The sequence below is a fragment of the Fusarium oxysporum genome, chromosome III (genome assembly GCF_013085055.1).
Source record: "Fusarium oxysporum Fo47 chromosome III, complete sequence".
NCBI lineage: Eukaryota > Fungi > Ascomycota > Sordariomycetes > Hypocreales > Nectriaceae > Fusarium > Fusarium oxysporum.
The window spans coordinates 4,863,475-4,879,625 of NC_072842.1; the positions used below are offsets into that span (position 1 = coordinate 4,863,475).

The 16,151-nt window shown below is 48.2% G+C and overlaps 7 protein-coding genes across 7 annotated transcripts; 5 read left to right on the forward strand and 2 right to left on the reverse strand.

Moving 5' to 3' along the window:
- Positions 1-94: 94 nt before the first annotated feature.
- Positions 95-556, forward strand: FOBCDRAFT_199420 (uncharacterized protein; the record flags this gene model as incomplete). The annotated part of the gene is made up of 1 exon (XM_054704017.1): positions 95-556. One exon carries the CDS (start codon positions 95-97, stop codon positions 554-556), a length of 462 nt encoding a protein of 153 aa, XP_054559992.1.
- Positions 557-1,019: 463 nt separating this feature from the next.
- Positions 1,020-2,174, reverse strand: FOBCDRAFT_131123 (uncharacterized protein; the record flags this gene model as incomplete). The annotated part of the gene is made up of 3 exons (XM_059607879.1): positions 1,020-1,765; positions 1,823-1,895; positions 2,022-2,174. 3 exons carry the CDS (start codon positions 2,172-2,174, stop codon positions 1,020-1,022), a joined length of 972 nt encoding a protein of 323 aa, XP_059464578.1.
- A 1,858-nt stretch (positions 2,175-4,032) lies between these two features.
- FOBCDRAFT_129260 (uncharacterized protein) lies at positions 4,033-4,848 on the forward strand (the record flags this gene model as incomplete). The annotated part of the gene is made up of 1 exon (XM_031177844.2): positions 4,033-4,848. One exon carries the CDS (start codon positions 4,033-4,035, stop codon positions 4,846-4,848), a length of 816 nt encoding a protein of 271 aa, XP_031048977.2.
- A 788-nt stretch (positions 4,849-5,636) lies between these two features.
- On the forward strand, positions 5,637-7,238 carry FOBCDRAFT_199423 (uncharacterized protein; the record flags this gene model as incomplete). The annotated part of the gene is made up of 1 exon (XM_054704019.1): positions 5,637-7,238. One exon carries the CDS (start codon positions 5,637-5,639, stop codon positions 7,236-7,238), a length of 1,602 nt encoding a protein of 533 aa, XP_054559994.1.
- Positions 7,239-8,742: 1,504 nt separating this feature from the next.
- Positions 8,743-9,795, forward strand: FOBCDRAFT_317659 (uncharacterized protein; the record flags this gene model as incomplete). The annotated part of the gene is made up of 3 exons (XM_031177845.3): positions 8,743-8,847; positions 8,902-9,119; positions 9,177-9,795. 3 exons carry the CDS (start codon positions 8,743-8,745, stop codon positions 9,775-9,777), a joined length of 924 nt encoding a protein of 307 aa, XP_031048978.3. The 3' UTR covers positions 9,778-9,795.
- A 304-nt stretch (positions 9,796-10,099) lies between these two features.
- On the forward strand, positions 10,100-12,286 carry FOBCDRAFT_129924 (uncharacterized protein; the record flags this gene model as incomplete). The annotated part of the gene is made up of 6 exons (XM_059607860.1): positions 10,100-10,125; positions 10,160-10,201; positions 10,252-10,299; positions 10,348-11,519; positions 11,715-11,920; positions 12,185-12,286. 6 exons carry the CDS (start codon positions 10,100-10,102, stop codon positions 12,284-12,286), a joined length of 1,596 nt encoding a protein of 531 aa, XP_059467009.1.
- A 2,307-nt stretch (positions 12,287-14,593) lies between these two features.
- Positions 14,594-15,709, reverse strand: FOBCDRAFT_317662 (pyridoxal phosphate-dependent transferase; the record flags this gene model as incomplete). The annotated part of the gene is made up of 1 exon (XM_059612005.1): positions 14,594-15,709. The coding sequence occupies one exon, from the start codon at positions 15,707-15,709 to the stop codon at positions 14,594-14,596; it is 1,116 nt and encodes a 371-aa protein (XP_059467010.1).
- Positions 15,710-16,151: the final 442 nt, after the last annotated feature.

Consider the following 16,151-nt stretch of genomic DNA (forward strand, 5'->3'; position numbering starts at 1 on the left):
TGACTCGCCACTCAGTTCACCTTCGAAACCTTTCCAGATCAACCATCACTTATACCTCAAAGCTCTTTTCGCATATTACTTGCAATTATTCACCATGTCAAGAGACAAATACTCAGCCGAGGTCGACAAGATCTGGAAAGAGCATCTTACAGATCAGCCTCCGCAGACTCCTCAACAAATTAAAGCTGGTAAAGCACTCATTGAGCTTTTCCTAGCCACGTTCGTGTACCATGACTACGATCGCACCCGTGAGCTGGTCTCTAAGGATTACATCCAGCACAATCCCTCGCTTGGAACTGGAGTGGATTCAATCATCGAGTTTGCCGAGAGAGAAACCAGAGAGCCCAACAGACCTTTCCAATTCAACTGGAAGCGCATTTTCGTGGACGGAAACTACGTGATTGCCCACAATCATGTCGAGACTGGTGATGGAACTGACGGCGTAAGAGTGGTTGAGATACTTCGATATGAGAATGGAGTTTTTACGGAGCACTGGGACACAGTCACCCCTGTTCCTCCTAAGTCAGAGTGGAAAAACCAGAATGGAGTTTTCTAAGTGCAATAAGGAGTTATGCTGCGCCTGGGAACGGCCTTGACAGGGGTTTCATTCTTGTCTTCATTCTATATTCGATATGTGGTAGCATCAATGCAATCTATTGTCTGAGGAGCAACATCAGTTCCAAAAGGAACGATTAGGTGCTCTTTATTGCCCAGTGCTTCAACAGCCGCAAGGATAGTCTCCTAGCGTTTAACGCCGGGGGCCTTTCACAAGCAGTAGCCATCGCTAGTTCTGGGCTGTATGGCAAAGGATCCTCATCAGATACCGAAACCATGAGGCGGTAAGTTGCTGTCAGAAAATGTTGCAGATTTTGAAACCTATAAAGCTGCTTTTGACTTCTTATAAGTGATCTACCTGTATAACCCAAGAGAATAAGGCCTCTTGATCGATACTTGTTGGAATAGAGATCCTCACTTTAGCTCTATAGGGTTTTGAGTAACTAATGTAATTCGAAGCTTTATTATCCTTGAAATCTTTTATCTGGGTAACTCTTGTAGTGCTCTCGTAAGTTCAATGCTAAAACTCGAGCCAGTGGCCAGTCAAGACCCTCAAGTGTTTTTGTAGACTCATGTATCAGCCTCCTGCTTGCTCCCTCTTCCCACAGACAACCCACGCCACCGAGATAAAGACGGCTGTCATTGTTTTGAGTTATCCATGCTTTTAGCATGTCTGTGCCCTGATCCAACCGAACAGTTACCAATAAGTTCAGGTCCTCCACCTCTGGCTTTTTACCCAACTCAATCCAGGCCCATATCATGACTGCTGCGAGCAAGAAACCCATTGTCTCATGCTGTGACCCTGTTTTCCTATTGCGAATCATTGACCAAGCCTTACAGGCGTGCATAAGAGAGGCACGTGCTTCGGTTTTGCTTTGTATCCAGGTACGCAACTTGGTGTTATTAATGGCCCTCTGGCTACTGCTCACACGCCAGCCCGTAAATGCATAAAGTTCTCGGACGGGTAAATAGATGAACATTGATAGTAGGTGGGAGAGACTTTGAACGGCACCAGAGAGTTTTGTTGGTGGTAGCGCCTCGGTATGTTCCTGGAGGATATTTAGGTAGATTGGAGCACGATGAAGCTTTTCGGCATGATATTTGACTCCAATATTCAGTAATAGTATGTTGAAAGGGTCAGGGCTCAGAATCTTTTGAGTGCGATAAAATTCGAGAAGCACGCTTCGAAAAGGCAGAGCGTTGTAAGATGCTAAATCATCCAGCTTTCAGCTAAACTTCGGTGACTTGTTCTGTTAAACCAACTTACAGGTATTTCGATTTTTAAGCCATGCTTCTTGACTTGATGCCTCCCAGAGTGACGGGTGTGAAGGCGCTGGTAACTGTAGGCAATCTAGAGTAATTATTCCAGGGCCTGCCCAGAAACAGCTGTGCTGGCAATCGAGAATCTTGTATGTCATCAGTCCTGGCATTTCATCGTATGGTTATATTTCCGTATGCTGGCTTACCCAAAGCGAGTAAAAGAGGCGCTGCAGGCTTTCCTTCTTGATCCATTCGGCCCAATTGTCATAGCCCAAACTTTTTGTTTCAAGTGGTCGACCAAACTCGTCAAAATTGGTGTAGCACGCCATCTTTCGACACAAGGTCTCGATGAGAGTCATCGTGGTAGGGACAGCCTCACACAACAACATTTGTGGGGAAAACATTATGCCAAGTAGATTGAGAAGAGCTGCCTGCACCAAGGAGACATCTGGCAGCAAGTTTCGCACGCGTTCAACCTGGTGGTAACGTTAAGGCCTGGGATATAAACTCATCATTTGACGGACAGACCTGGACATGTATGGCTCGTCGGAGGAACTCTTGTAAATCATAGATAGTGGTTCTCGAGTTTTTTGCCCTAGAGAATATGGAGCCAACTGCAGCAATGCCAAGAGACAACATCCATTTGTCCCTGGTTGGGGCAAAGGTTGCTCTGTGCAGAAACGGGAGAAGGGAGTGGAACTCTTCAAAATATACTTGTATGAAGGTGTTAATATGAGTTATTGGTGGAAAGTTTCTGCAAGTGAAAGGAGTCCAATATTCGTCGTCACTATTGTAGCGTGCAAAATGCTTAGTCATTTCTTCGTACACGTCCTCGGTCAAACGCGGCACATGGCAGTAATCTTCTGCTCGCCACACATCATAGTCTTGGGAGATGCCTTCATTGAATATTGAGACGTTCACGTCACTTGACCTTTCATGTGAGGAATCAGGGGACTTGAACGTTTGGGTGAAGGTCGGTGCCGGGGCTTCTGTTTCAAGACCCTCCACAGCGGGTTCACTGGGAGCTGACGCTGGCATTTCTTGCGTTAGAGCAACATGTTGAGGAATTGTTGTCTCGGCCAATGAGTAATCAGGAGCTGACAGGGATGATAGGCTTGGGGTTTCATCTACAAGCGAGCGATAACTCTCCAGGCCCAAGAAAGCTCCTATGTTGCTGAAACCAAAACCTTGAAAGTCTCCATGAGTATCAAAAACGGACCCAAGATTCTGGTCTAGGACCAGTGGTGGCTGAGATAAGAGAGGAGTGATTGTTTCCACGTCATTTGATGACCAGAACGGGAGTGGAGCGTTACCCATTTCCGAACAATCCCCAAACTGCACAGGGTTGACCTCTGGCTGATTCTCCAAACGCGAGGAAGTGGCCGCATTTTGCAGCGCTTGATTTGGAACGCTGGGTACTGATGTTTTACCTTGATCGACGACAGAGCTTTGCGTGCTCTGGGACGCACGTCGGTTTCTTGACTTTGCATATGAGCAGTCTAGCTCCTTCGATGTACATCTACTACAGGGTAGTTGACCATCGCAGCGTTGCTTTGACTTGGCGCACTGCGAGCATGCCTTGGCGACATATGTCGTTCTGCGGTGCTTGGCTGGTACCTCAGAGAGGTCGTGAATTTGCATGTGCCGGATAAGGACGTCTCTTTCGATGCATGTTAGCTATGGATGTCACTACCGAGATTAGTGTCTAATCGCACTTCCGAGAGAATGCGGCGTTGCATTCATTGCAGGGAAAAGGTCGCAGTCCCATGTGTCCTGTTCTATGGCGTTGCAGATGCTCGGTCCTGACGAAGACTGCATCGCAATCGGGACACGATAAAGTCATTTTCTCTCGTATGAGGCATTCCGACGCGGGGGTCGGAATCTAAGCGGAAGATGATAACGTGGGGAAATGTTGGCCGGGCCCCTTTTTCTATCTACCAGAGCAAACCACACTAGACCCAGCTCGGGACGGTCAAACAACCCCGCATATCGGCATCGGCCCCACGGGTAGATCGTTACTCCTCGTGAAGGTGACCCCAAGTCGGTATCTTGGCGCGGCATTGGTATGCATGTCCTCCGCTGGCGTGTTTGTTTATCACCAACAAGATCCAATTGCAGGGGCTGAAGAGAAATGAAATATATAGTCGACAAGATCCTACAGAGTCAAGCCTAAGCGTAAAGATATCTCATTTAAAAGTTTACATACCTTACCTCACCATGTACGACTGCAAAGGCAAAGTCGTTGTCGTGACGGGTGCAGCCCGCGGTATCGGTCAGGCCGTATCAGTGAAGTTTGCAGAGCTAGGAGCCACTGTCGTGCTTGCAGACATCCAACTCGCACCGCAGGAAGAGACTGTCGCAGAACTCAAACGCAAAGGGCTCTCAGCTTACGCCTTCCAATGCGATGTATCGAGTGACGAATCGGTCGCGGCATTTGCAACCTCCGTCTTGGAGAGCGCCGGTGTCCCTGATATCGTGTACAATAATGCGGTTCTTGTTCGCTCGGGCGGGGTGCTTGATGCCAGTCCAGACAACATTCGACATGAACTCGACGTCAATGTTCTGGGCTACTTACGCATGGCTCAGGCATTTTTGCCGCACATGATTAGTCGAGGGGAAGGGTGGGTTGTCAACACGGCCTCACCAAATGCCTTCATTCCACCGCCTATTGTGGCCAACAATTTGCTGGGCTATTGTATCACCAAGGGCGCCGAGGTTTCCATGTCATATTGCATGGCCACTTCACTTCGACCTCGAGATATTAAAGTCAGTGTGGTATTCCCTGATCTGACCTATACGGACTCAGTCCATGAGTTGAAAGGAAACGCCTCTGATGAGTTTCACCGCGGCTTCGTGAACTTTGTCACAACCCAAAGCCGCTCGGCAGATCTGGTGGCGGGGAGGATAGTTGATAAATTGGTTAGCACAGAGGGATATGTTGTTAACGTCTCTGACGGTTTTGAGGAATCGCTAAAGGCGTGGGTAAACCAAGGAATTGAACCAGGGTTTAGTGTACCGTCAGCAAGCTTATAGAGCTCAATCGAATTACTAGTATGACTATTTGCCGGTTTCCTTCATTGCAGGGATTTATCTAGAATATGTGTATGAGAATGTTACATCATAGATGACATGAGTCATTTCGGACATTCTCATAGCTAGTTATACAAAAGACGACGCTGTTTAGTCCAATCTCTTTGCTATAGTTGCCTTATGTCCCTGGAGGTGAGCTAGACTCACACATTTACAAATGCAACCGCGTAACCCTTCTCACATCACCAACCAGAATTATCTGCCTTGAAGAGTTTACCCTGCAGCCAAGTAGGAAACTCGTGTATCTACTATCCCGCAAGTACTGTAAGCACGACAGTTCAGAAATATGGGTACTATGGAACTGCTGGCTCCAACGAGCAGTCCCGGTCAACAGACATATGCTTGAAGGACCTATAATTCGTCATTTTTTGTAACAGATACCTCCGAGTCCTCGCAACTACCGGTATGCCGCGTAAAATTTGTTCTGACTTTTAGGAAATATTATCTAGAGTTTATGCCGTCATATGGCTAAAAGCTGACGCATCTCCCGCGCCCGACTCAACCCCGCAACTACCAACAGCAATATGGAGAGCTAAACCCCACCCCCGCAATTCCGAGAACAGGAAGCATGCCTCTTAGGTCTGAATGAGGTCGGAGCACCGGGATCAGAGGCCAAATACTCTGTGGGTTCGCCAATAGGTGTATAAAGTAGTCAGGACCTTGGAGAGACATATTGAAGATCAGTCTCCTATCTCCTACATATCCATACTCATCTTCACCAATTCCTCATCATGGCTTACAACTATGCAAAGCTCGGCCACCTTAGCTCTTCAAAAGACCCCCAATATGACATTATTGTAGTGGGCTCTGGTCACAATGGCCTCATTGCAGCGGCATACCTCGCCAAGGCCGGCAAGAAAGTTCTCGTTATTGAAAAGGCGTCTTATCCTGGTGGAGGCGTTGCCTCTTTGACCATGGCAGAAGAAGGATTTACCAGTGAACGACACAGTGCCATCCATCAAATGATCCTGGCCAACCCCCTCGTAACCAAGGATGAGCTGGAACTTCAGTCAAAGTATGGCTTACGCTATCTCCCACTGGAACCGGCCTACGCAATCATCTTTGAAGATGGAGTTCTTCCACTGTACCATGATGTGGAACGGACCGTGGACACCATCACAGACTTCTCCAACGAAGCAGAAGGCCAAGCCTACTTGAAGTTTGCTACATTGGCCACCAAGTTTGTCGAGCTATCCATGCCATCTATGTTCGTTCCACCAACAACGCCTGTAGACCTATCGGCCCACCCAGAGATAGCCCAAGCGGTCGAGTTTGCGGCCAAGAATAGCTCTCTTGAAGTGGTGGAGCAGTACTTCAAAAACCCAACAGTCCAAGTCGCCATTCTCCGATTCGTTACGGAAGTACAGCTGGCACACCCGAAGACCCCAGGCACAGGCGTCATGGCCTACATGGCTATTGGTCTCTTACACAAATACGGGTTGGCTGTACCTCAGGGAGGCGGTTCAGCATTCACCGCGGCCGTGATTCGCGCCCTAGAGGCCCACGGAGGTGAAGTGCGCCTCAACACTGAAGTCATCAAGATTGTGACCGAAAATGGTCGCGCAATCGGTGTCCGTACAAGAGCCGGTGAGATTCGTGCCCGGAAAGCTGTAGTCGCCCAGATCCACCCTCACATCCTTGACAGGCTTGTAGATGGATTAGATCCAGAAGTTACAATTCCAGCAAAGGAAACGAGACTTTCTGAGTATACTCTTTTTGTTGTCCATGCAGCCATGGAGTCGCCGCTGAGATTCCGGGCTGGCGGTGTAGCCAACAAAGTGGTCATGAATACCATCTGTCCTGGGAGTGTCGAGTCACTTCTCAAAAGCTACGAAGAGATAGATCAAGGCAAGATACCCGAGGACTTAATCATTGGGGCCTCTATCATCACCAACGCTGACCAGACGAGAGCTCCGCCAGGGAAATCGCTTCTACATGCTGTGGTGATGGTCCGAGCCGACAACGCTGAGGTTGGCTTCCATGGATGGGATGCAATCAAGGATGAAGTCACCTACAAGGTTTTTCGGTACTTATCCAAGTATGTCGAGGACTTGACACCTGATCAAATTCGGGGCTATCATGCGGTGACCCCCCTTGATCATGAGCATGACACGTCCAGCTTCCAAAGAGGGGATATTTGTGGCCTCTCAATGGCTTTCGATCAGATGGGCGGTTCTCGTCCTACCCTTGCCTTGGCCCAATATCGAGTTCCTGGCGTCAGCGGTCTTTACCTCGCAGGCCCTTTTATGCATCCAGGTGGCGGGGTATGGGGCGGCGGGCGTCCTGTGGCAATCCGTGTATTGGAGGATCTAGGTATAGGATTTAAATTGTAGTCGGCAAGGGTCTCAATCGTTTCTGGTATCTCTCTGTATAGCAATTGCAGCAGCTGGCATTAGCGTCGTCTCCTGGATAGCGCAAATAATGGGAGTTCCTGCTCAAGCCATCCAATGAAAACTGATGGTAGAGACCATTGATCAGCTGGTTCGCAAGCGTGATCGGCGTTAGTGATGAGGTCAGTTAATTTTAGGTTCCGCAATCATTGCCACAAAGAACTGACTCTAAAACAAATTACACATTGACGGCCAGCGAATGAGCTGGCTGTCAAGAAGGCACAATGCTCCCAAGCATAAGCTTTGCGGTTCGATTAACTGGTATCTACTTAAGGCCAATGTCCTTGAGGGTTGGTAGTTGTTTTACATCGTGTGGTTACTAGTTAAACCTTCCCCTGATAGCCTCCCTTCGTAAGTCACCAGGCTACTGCCGGGCTGGCTTGTAGTGTTGTCTCATCGATTTCGTAGCCTTACCCATTTTCTCCAAACTCACCTATATTAACCTCACACCTGCACGTGCTGCTGATGAAGGGGAGATCGACGATATGGGGTGGTCATAAAAGTCAATATGGGAAGATTTTGAACCACTCACAACCCATGACCTGTGTTGGCAGCCTCAACTCTGACTAACCTTTGGCCAGGAGATATGTGCATGGCAGTCCTGACGCCACTTTGGGTCTGCCGAAGCTTGCACCTTGCTTTCATGGAAACATGATAAGACAGAGAAACCTCGAGTTGTTTCTTTTGAGAACGATGGATATTGGACTTTCTTCTTTTATAACCAATGACCCAGGGAATGACAATGGATCTTGGTTGGCTGACTTCCGTTTTCATCTCGTAATTTGGGCACCTAGCGTGGTTATTTGTCTACCCCCCTACTGCCCTCCTGGTTGATCTGCTACTAGAATAGACGTGGCAAATATCATCATAGCAAGACTTTTGTCTCCACGGGCCTCCAAGGCAATCTCTTGTGTTGACTCCCAATGCAGCTGGTGTGCGCCACGGAAAGACACGTGCAGATTCTGCGAGTGTAGTCAGACATTTCCAACACAGACAAAGTACCATGGCTACATCAAGTGCCAATTCGATATGCCTCTTGTTCCTGAGCCTCTTTATTTTAGGCATTAATCGGAGCCTACATGACCAATACCCACAAATTTAAGGTTCGGCAACTGCCGCAACCCTTGACTTGCTTCCGGGATGGTTCTGGAACGCAGTCCCGGGAGTATTTTAATTCCGAGGCGGCATTTATTTATCATCGTTTGCTTTACTAAGTAGCCTGCTATCCACACAACCGCGCGCCAGTTACTAATGTCCATCCCAGTGTGTCGGTTGTATTATACTACCGATGTTTCACTCGCATATCTACCACGTAGTTATATGAACGGTCTCCGTACCACCTAGAATAATTTTGAGAACCATCATCTTCTCTCCTCTTGACTATTCCTGGATCGACAGACATACCCCTTTTTCGAAAGAAGAAGCAGAAAAACAAAACACAAAGACCATGGCTATCATCGCTGTTGCTGGAGGCGCCGGAAAGCTCGGCCGTGCAATTGTTGAAGCACTTATTGAACAGGGTCAGCATACCGTGGTGGCCCTGGCTCGAGAGGTAAATATTTCGCAATACAAGGCTTGGCAAGAAGACATCTCACACATCTGTCAGGCTAAAGATGTACAAGGAGCCCAGGTGATCGCCGTGGACTACACCGACGTCGATAAGCTTGCAGCCACGCTTGAGACCAACAGCATTGAGACTGTCATATCCACCATTAACTCTATGGACGACGTCTCGGCTGAGCTGAGCTTGATCAAGGCAGCTGAGAAATCGGCATCTACCAAACGATACATCCCTAGTATCTGGGGCGTCAAGTACACTGAAGAGTCAGTGCTGCCGTGCTCCTAAGATTCTGGAATAACAAAACTTAACTGCGAGGACAGGATCGCATCTTATTTCCCCATCGCTCAAGCCAAGCTCAACATCATTGCTGCATTAGAAGCAACGTCGACCCTCGAGTACACTGCTGTGTACAACGGCTACTTTGCTGACTACTGGGTGCTCCCCAAGGTTAAGTCTTACCAAAGCCCTCTCGCTCTGGTAGTCGACATTGCGAACGATTTTGCCGCTATTCCTGGGTCTGGCAACGAGCTCGTGACCTTTACCCACACCTTTGACGTTGCACGCTTTGTCGCGGTGCTCGTTGGGGCGCCTAAGTGGGACAAGGAGTCCTATATCATTGGGGACAAGGTCTCGTGGAATCAATTCGTGCAATACGCCGAGGAGGCCAAGGGTGTCAAGTTCACCGTCAAACACGACTCGATCGAGGACCTCAAGGCCGGTAAAATCACGGAGCTGCCCTCTCACCCGCACATGTATCCCTTCTTCCCCAAGCCGATGCTGCAGGGCTTTTTTGCTGCTTTTGGCCGCATGTTCGTTGAGGGGGCGTTTGACCTCAAGCCTGAGCGTACGCTCAATCAGGAATTCCCTGAGGTCAAGGCACGAAAGATCAAGGACCTTCTCTTTGAGGCTTGGGGACAGTAGTTTCAACAGTAGTGTTAGCATCAATTGACCCCCGGTTGAGTGTATCAACAAGTGGAACTTTGTGGAGAAGCAAGCATCCTTGCCAGTGATTACTAAGAGCTGTGATTGATGATCGGATGTAATTTAATTCCGACGCTGGCGACATTTGACAAATCAAGTGGGGTAAGTTATAAATATGGGTCTGTCAATTTCAGAAACCACGTCAACTTTCAAGGCAAGCATTAAACCCTTGACTTTTCCTTCTATAATATTCGCTATCAATGATTTGAACCTTTGAACACAAGAAGCGGAATGGAAATTCAAGATACACGGGCCGTCGGTGATGGAACAAGTAGACGAACTGGGAATGTAAGCCCCCGCAATCCGACGTCTTACCCTGCAGGCCTAAGTCCAATAGGCTTGTGTTCCGTGTAGAAGTAGCAAGGTACGATGTGACGGCAAATTACCAAGCTGTCAAAGATGCTTGAATCGCAGGACGAGATGTCACTATGGCGAGCGGAAAGGAAGAGGGCGTGGCAAAAGGTGCGTCTCTGTTATTGCATGAAAGACGCAAATGTTGATTTCGAATAGCAAGCAGTACATTCAAACACTCGAGCAACGACTAAAGAATATCGAAGTTGCACTACAAGTCCCCCCTACAGTCAATGAAGGTTTGAGTCAGATTTCTGCAGACCCTGGACATTCTCATGAGACATCCAATAGCCATAGGACAACAATGGCCGATCGAACTCAATCTATGCCGTCGAGATGGTCGGAAGAGATCACCAGAAACATATTTCAGGCTCAGAAGAACAAGAGCAACCTCGAACGAACAGTTTTCGCCCCACTTCCCCCGAAAGAGCACATTTTACACTTTATATCCAGCGCCCTAGAAGACATGTATGAAGTACAGTCGCTCTTCAGCACTGACGATGTTCTGAAGCTTGTCAATGACCAGTATTCGGCTGGGTCATCAAACTGTCACGCCAATCCTACTCGTTGGGCAACGCTGAACGCTCTTATTGCCACGGGCATTCACTGGAAGGCCGACAACAAGGCGATAGAAGAATTATTCCCCGTTTCGTGGGCATACTTCAAAAATGCCTTTGCTATTTTTCCAGAGATCGTCATGAACAGTTACGGCATCGACTCCTGTCAAGCGATGATTGCTATGGCATTCTTAATGAGGGGAACCGCCGACGCCCGCGCATTCACTGTACTGCTATCCGCGGCTGCGCATGCTATCCACTGTATTGGCTTGAACTTGGAAGGTCTTTATGGATCGAGTGACTTGATCGATATAGAAAGGCGTAGGCGGTCTTTCTGGACCATATACGTGCTCCGATGCAATGCGTCGCTCAACTTTGACCTTCCCGCCCCATCTGATGATGTTAGTGTCGAGCTTCCATCACAGGCCCTCGCAATAGATCCTAGTTCCAGCACACATCTACTGGGGCATATGTCAACGTTGGCACTGATTCAGTCGAGAATAAGTCGATGCTGTTGCCCTGGCTCATCGCTCTCGAAGAGCATTGATAAAATGTCTCAGGCTCTTGCTGAATTAGACAAGGACCTCGAATCATGGAGGACAGGACTGCCTTCAGAAGTTCAGCCTACAGCATTGGCCCAAGTGGATAATCTTGGCATCATACAGCTCCATTTTGCCTACTATGCTTCTACTTGGAAAATTTATACAGCTATCGGGAAGATCTATAATGTCCCTCTAACGTTGATCGAACGAGAACAGCCAAAACTGCATCTGAGTACGCTTATCCCCACACATAGCGCCAGAGCCACGATTTCTTTGCTTCAAGGTCTGTCCTCACAGCCACTGGCCTCTCTATGGTAGGAAGCCCACCTGCTTATATCTGTTGTATGCTAATGTCCCAGGCAAATCATCTGCTACCCTACGTGCGCTGTTCTAATTCTTTTGACAGCCGTGCTTCATAGTCCTGCAGATTCAGAGGTGTCTATGAACCTCACATGGATTGGAAAGTTTGTTGGGTTTCTGAAAGGCTTCCAAGACCAAGAAGGATGTGATCTGAAAGGTCTCATCGGCTTTTGCTCTAAGCTATACGATATTGCACACTTCGCCCAGCACAATCCAGCAGAACAGAGGGATGGTAATGAGAATGAAATAGCAGGGCTGTGGCGACAGTATACAGTAGGTCACAATTCTACTACGAAGGAACGCTTCTGACTTCTTAGGATCTATGTGTCTGCCTGCAAGGTTCTGAAGACCCCATGCAACTTGCACAGGGCCTTTTAACCAATATGCCGTTACCATGTGCAAAGGCAACTAAAGTGTTCTCTGGCATATTGACTGAGCCAGGGGAGGATGGGTTTGCAATGCTTGTGCCATATATACTTAAACCAAGTTCATTTAACTTCTTTGGTAACTTATAGCTTAACATCATAAACAAAAGAGCTACTATTAAGCATTACACAAGCAGCACATCAACACCAGCCATACTATAGGCATCAGTCCAGCTTAGCCATATACCTTGGTCCTCGGCCCCATCAAGTATGACCCAGATTTGCTGAACTAAATCCCACTGCTTGCTCATATTACCCAACTTATACATAAGTACTCGCTCCCACCATTGCTCCCATACACCACGTCGCCCTCTTATGGCATTACAGCTTGCAATAAACGCCGGCCACGTAATTGGTGCCATAGAAATGACCTGCCCAGTATCATCCATCGCTGACTTTAAATCTTCAGCCTTGTTCACATGCTCGCCCACGTCGTCAACCACTCGTGTGAGATCCGCACGCTTAATCCCTTGTATGCGAGTGTAGTAGTAGATTAGCGCAGCTCCATGCCATCCCTTGGCATAATGAGAGAAAAGAGACGAACTTATCCCATCTCCTGTAAAGATGGCTGTGATATCCTCATTTTCCAATCGCCAGGCTTCAAGTATGCTGCCCAGGTCTTCACATGCTTCTAGAAACTCCTCAGGTAATCTCTCACTCTCTAATTGAAAGCGAGTCAGATTCTTTGAAAGGCGGCAAATTTCATTAATAGCCAGTGTGATGGTTGGTGTAATGCCGTAAGTAAATGCGTAACAGTCACTGGAATGAAGAATGGAACATTCAGAGATGGCCCTATCATCCTTATCGTCCCAGGAAGACAGCGAAGGGTCAGAGGAAGTCGTTTCTGACAACAGGGCTAAGAAAGCGCCGAGTTCGTTTAGTCTTCTAGAAGAACGGCTTAATAGCCTCCATTGACTCCGTAGACTACGGAGCTGTGTGGCAGCTTGAATATGCATACGAAAGTCGTCGCATTCACCCGACAAAACCTGCAAACTTGAGGTCAGCAGGCTCCATGGATTGAAACAGCATTCATGACGTACGCCTATGGTAACAAGGGACAGTACTGCAAGCATCAGTGCCTGGTAATTTGCAGTGGGTGGCGCTTGTGTGAGTGCAACTTGCAATAATTGGATGGAACTGGTTCGATATTTGGTCCCGAGCTCATGATAAGCAATATCTTGCTTGTTGCACTGCCAACGGTGGTACGATGCGGATGCCAACAAAGACTGATAGAGTGCAGTGCAGGCTGTCTCCCTGGATGTGGTAGTGTTTGCGTTATGGCAGAACAATCCCTCCATCGCTGTGGGCAAATAGAGGCTACGAAATGGGTTGTCAAAATGGTTCAATGGAAGGAGAACTGCTGCCACGTGAGTGTAGTAATGTTTAATCAAGTAATCCTGTTGGCGGTTACCAGACAGGACATGGTCAAGTTGCCGTACTATGATGTTGTTACCTCCATGCGGGACAAGAGATGTTTCCAGTGCCGGATCATCTATTTCGTCAATTCCAATATCATCATGCCCTGCTATCAGGCTGGCTTCGGGCTCGTCCTCGTTTGGCGATGAATCTCCAATAGCGTTGATATTAAACAGCTCGTCAATATCCGTGGGAGACGAAGAGGATGGCGAAGTTGCAAGGTTCGATGGGAGCCAAAGGGCTGAACTTGGTGCCAAATCACTGTCATCCTTTTGCAGCCCTTCTTCATAGAGAACTGTATCTTCAGGCTGGGGGGGATTTATAACAGTTGACAAGTGAGCTTTTGTAGCTAATGCCGCCTGCGGCGTAAGCCCACGTGATGTTGGTGTAACAACCTGATCTGATTTGGCTCGTGTGGTCGTGAAGGCGGAGAATGGCCCCTGACAAGAAAGCAATCCATGATCGACCTGTTGGTCGATGTTTAAAAGAAACCTTTCGATGGTTTCGGCATCATAGACTTCAAAATCTCGACCTAGCGTATAATCAATATTAGAGTGATCACCAGAAACCATTTAAACATACCTAGCTGTATGCGCCTGCGCCCTTGAAGTACTGGGCTTGAATCGGCATTTGCTACCGAGTCTGATATCCAATGCAGTCTGATACCATAGCCGCTGCAAGTTATTCCTCTTTTTTCGCAGTTTTTGCAGGCAATTGGGCGTTCGTCACACCTGACCTTTCGACTTTTACATGTCCAGCAACTAGATTGGGGATTATTGATTAGCAAATACCTCGGTGGCCGGGTCGGAACGAATACCCTGTGTATGTCACAGCACGTTGGGTCTTCTGTGATGGCATTGTTACTTGTTATGCAATGGACGTGCTCGTCTAGTTGCTCATAGTATTGCGAACTGGGATTCTGCTGCGTATTGATTTTTTTCCCGGCTAAGTAGCGATTGTATCACGTGTTTCGCGTCGCCACTCCACTCTGTGTCGAAGTAGAAAGATACAGTACTAGAACAGCGTATAAGAATAATGACCATTAAGGCAACCTTCATGTCTTATTTTTATCTTTTACTGAAACTGGATATTTGAATTACGTTTCCTACTCATCTCGCAGCGCAGCAGAGATTGCCTTCATGCCTCCTTCAAGCTCCTCCCGAGTGGGCCATCCATAGCCGAGCCTGAAAAAGCTATCTGACATTTCAAACCAATGACCAGGTCCAACATATGTCGCATGCTTGTTGAGAAGCCTCTCGTAGAACGCCGAAAACCCACCTTTGGGTTCCTGCTTGATACGGGAAAAGCAGACAACGCCTCCAGTCGGCTTGACCCATTCCAGCAGCTCCTCGCTTTCGATCCAAGACTCAACCATCTGAAGTCGGGCCCTCATCTCATGCGTTGTGTCGCTCAAGATCTTCTCACGCCGGGACAAGACATCGGTGGCGATCCACTCGTTGATGACACTGCCACTGATGCTGATCTGTTCCTTTGCAGCAAGAAATGTTTCCTGAAGTGTCTTGTTCGTGGTGATGAGCCAACCGATGCGGACTCCAGGCATGCCAAAGGACTTTGACAGCGAGCAAACGCTCAGAACATGATCGCCCATAGAGGCGGCGACAGGGAGCTTTTCGGCAAATGCGATATCCCGATACGTCTCATCGACGAGTAACAAAACGCCCTTCTTCTTTGTGATAGCAACAAGCCTATCGAGCGCCTCTCGAGAGAGGGTGGAGCCAGTAGGGTTATGTGGGCATGTCACCGAGACCAGCCGAGTGTTGGCCTTGATAGCAGCCTCAACCTCGTCGATGTTGGGCTGGAAGCCATTCTCAAAAGTAACATCGATATATGAGATCTCGCAGCCAACAGCCTTGGGAGTTTCCAGATTGGTTGCATAGTTGGGACGCACCACGACAAGATGGTTACGCTCTGAGTTGGGGGTGCTACCCAATTGAGAGGTCGTGATGATGAACAGCGCCCCAGCAGCCCCTGACGTGATAAGAACGTCGTCAGCACTCACACCAGCGTCGTCGGCGACGAGCTTTCGCAGCTTGGTCTCGCCGCGGTGTTCATTGTACAGCAGGGTGAGATTCGGTATCTTGATATCCAGTGACTCGAGTGTCTGGTCGGTAACGGAACTTTCTGAGAGATTGTACTTGATCTTGTCGTAGCCATACTCCTCGGGCGACTCAATCTCAATGGGCATGCGCTCAAACTTCATTGTGGTATTGTTCGTGACCTGATACAAGGTAGCTGATTTTTGTTGAGGGTTGAGTAACAAGCTGTATAAACTACCTGATAATTGAAGAAGATGGCAGACTGATTTTTGTGAAACGGCTGAGAGTCATGGACATATAAGAGCTGATGTCGACCGATCAAAGATGAGACTAATGCCAACAAGAGATGTCATGACTAAGAGCTAGCCAGCAAGTATTCCCAAGCTTTCTCAAGTTACTGGCGCTTCGACCTGCCCTCCCAGGGTGGCTGCCATTGAGCCGAGTGTATCCGCTACAAGGTATCTTCCATAGACCTGGTTTCTGCGGGGCTTGTTAAAGTCCCAGTCTGCTTCCCAACACAGCTTAAATGTTGTGAGGAGATCATGATTACTCATGCTTCTCCTCCAGATTTGGTGAGACCCATCTTGGCCCTAAAGCTCACATCAA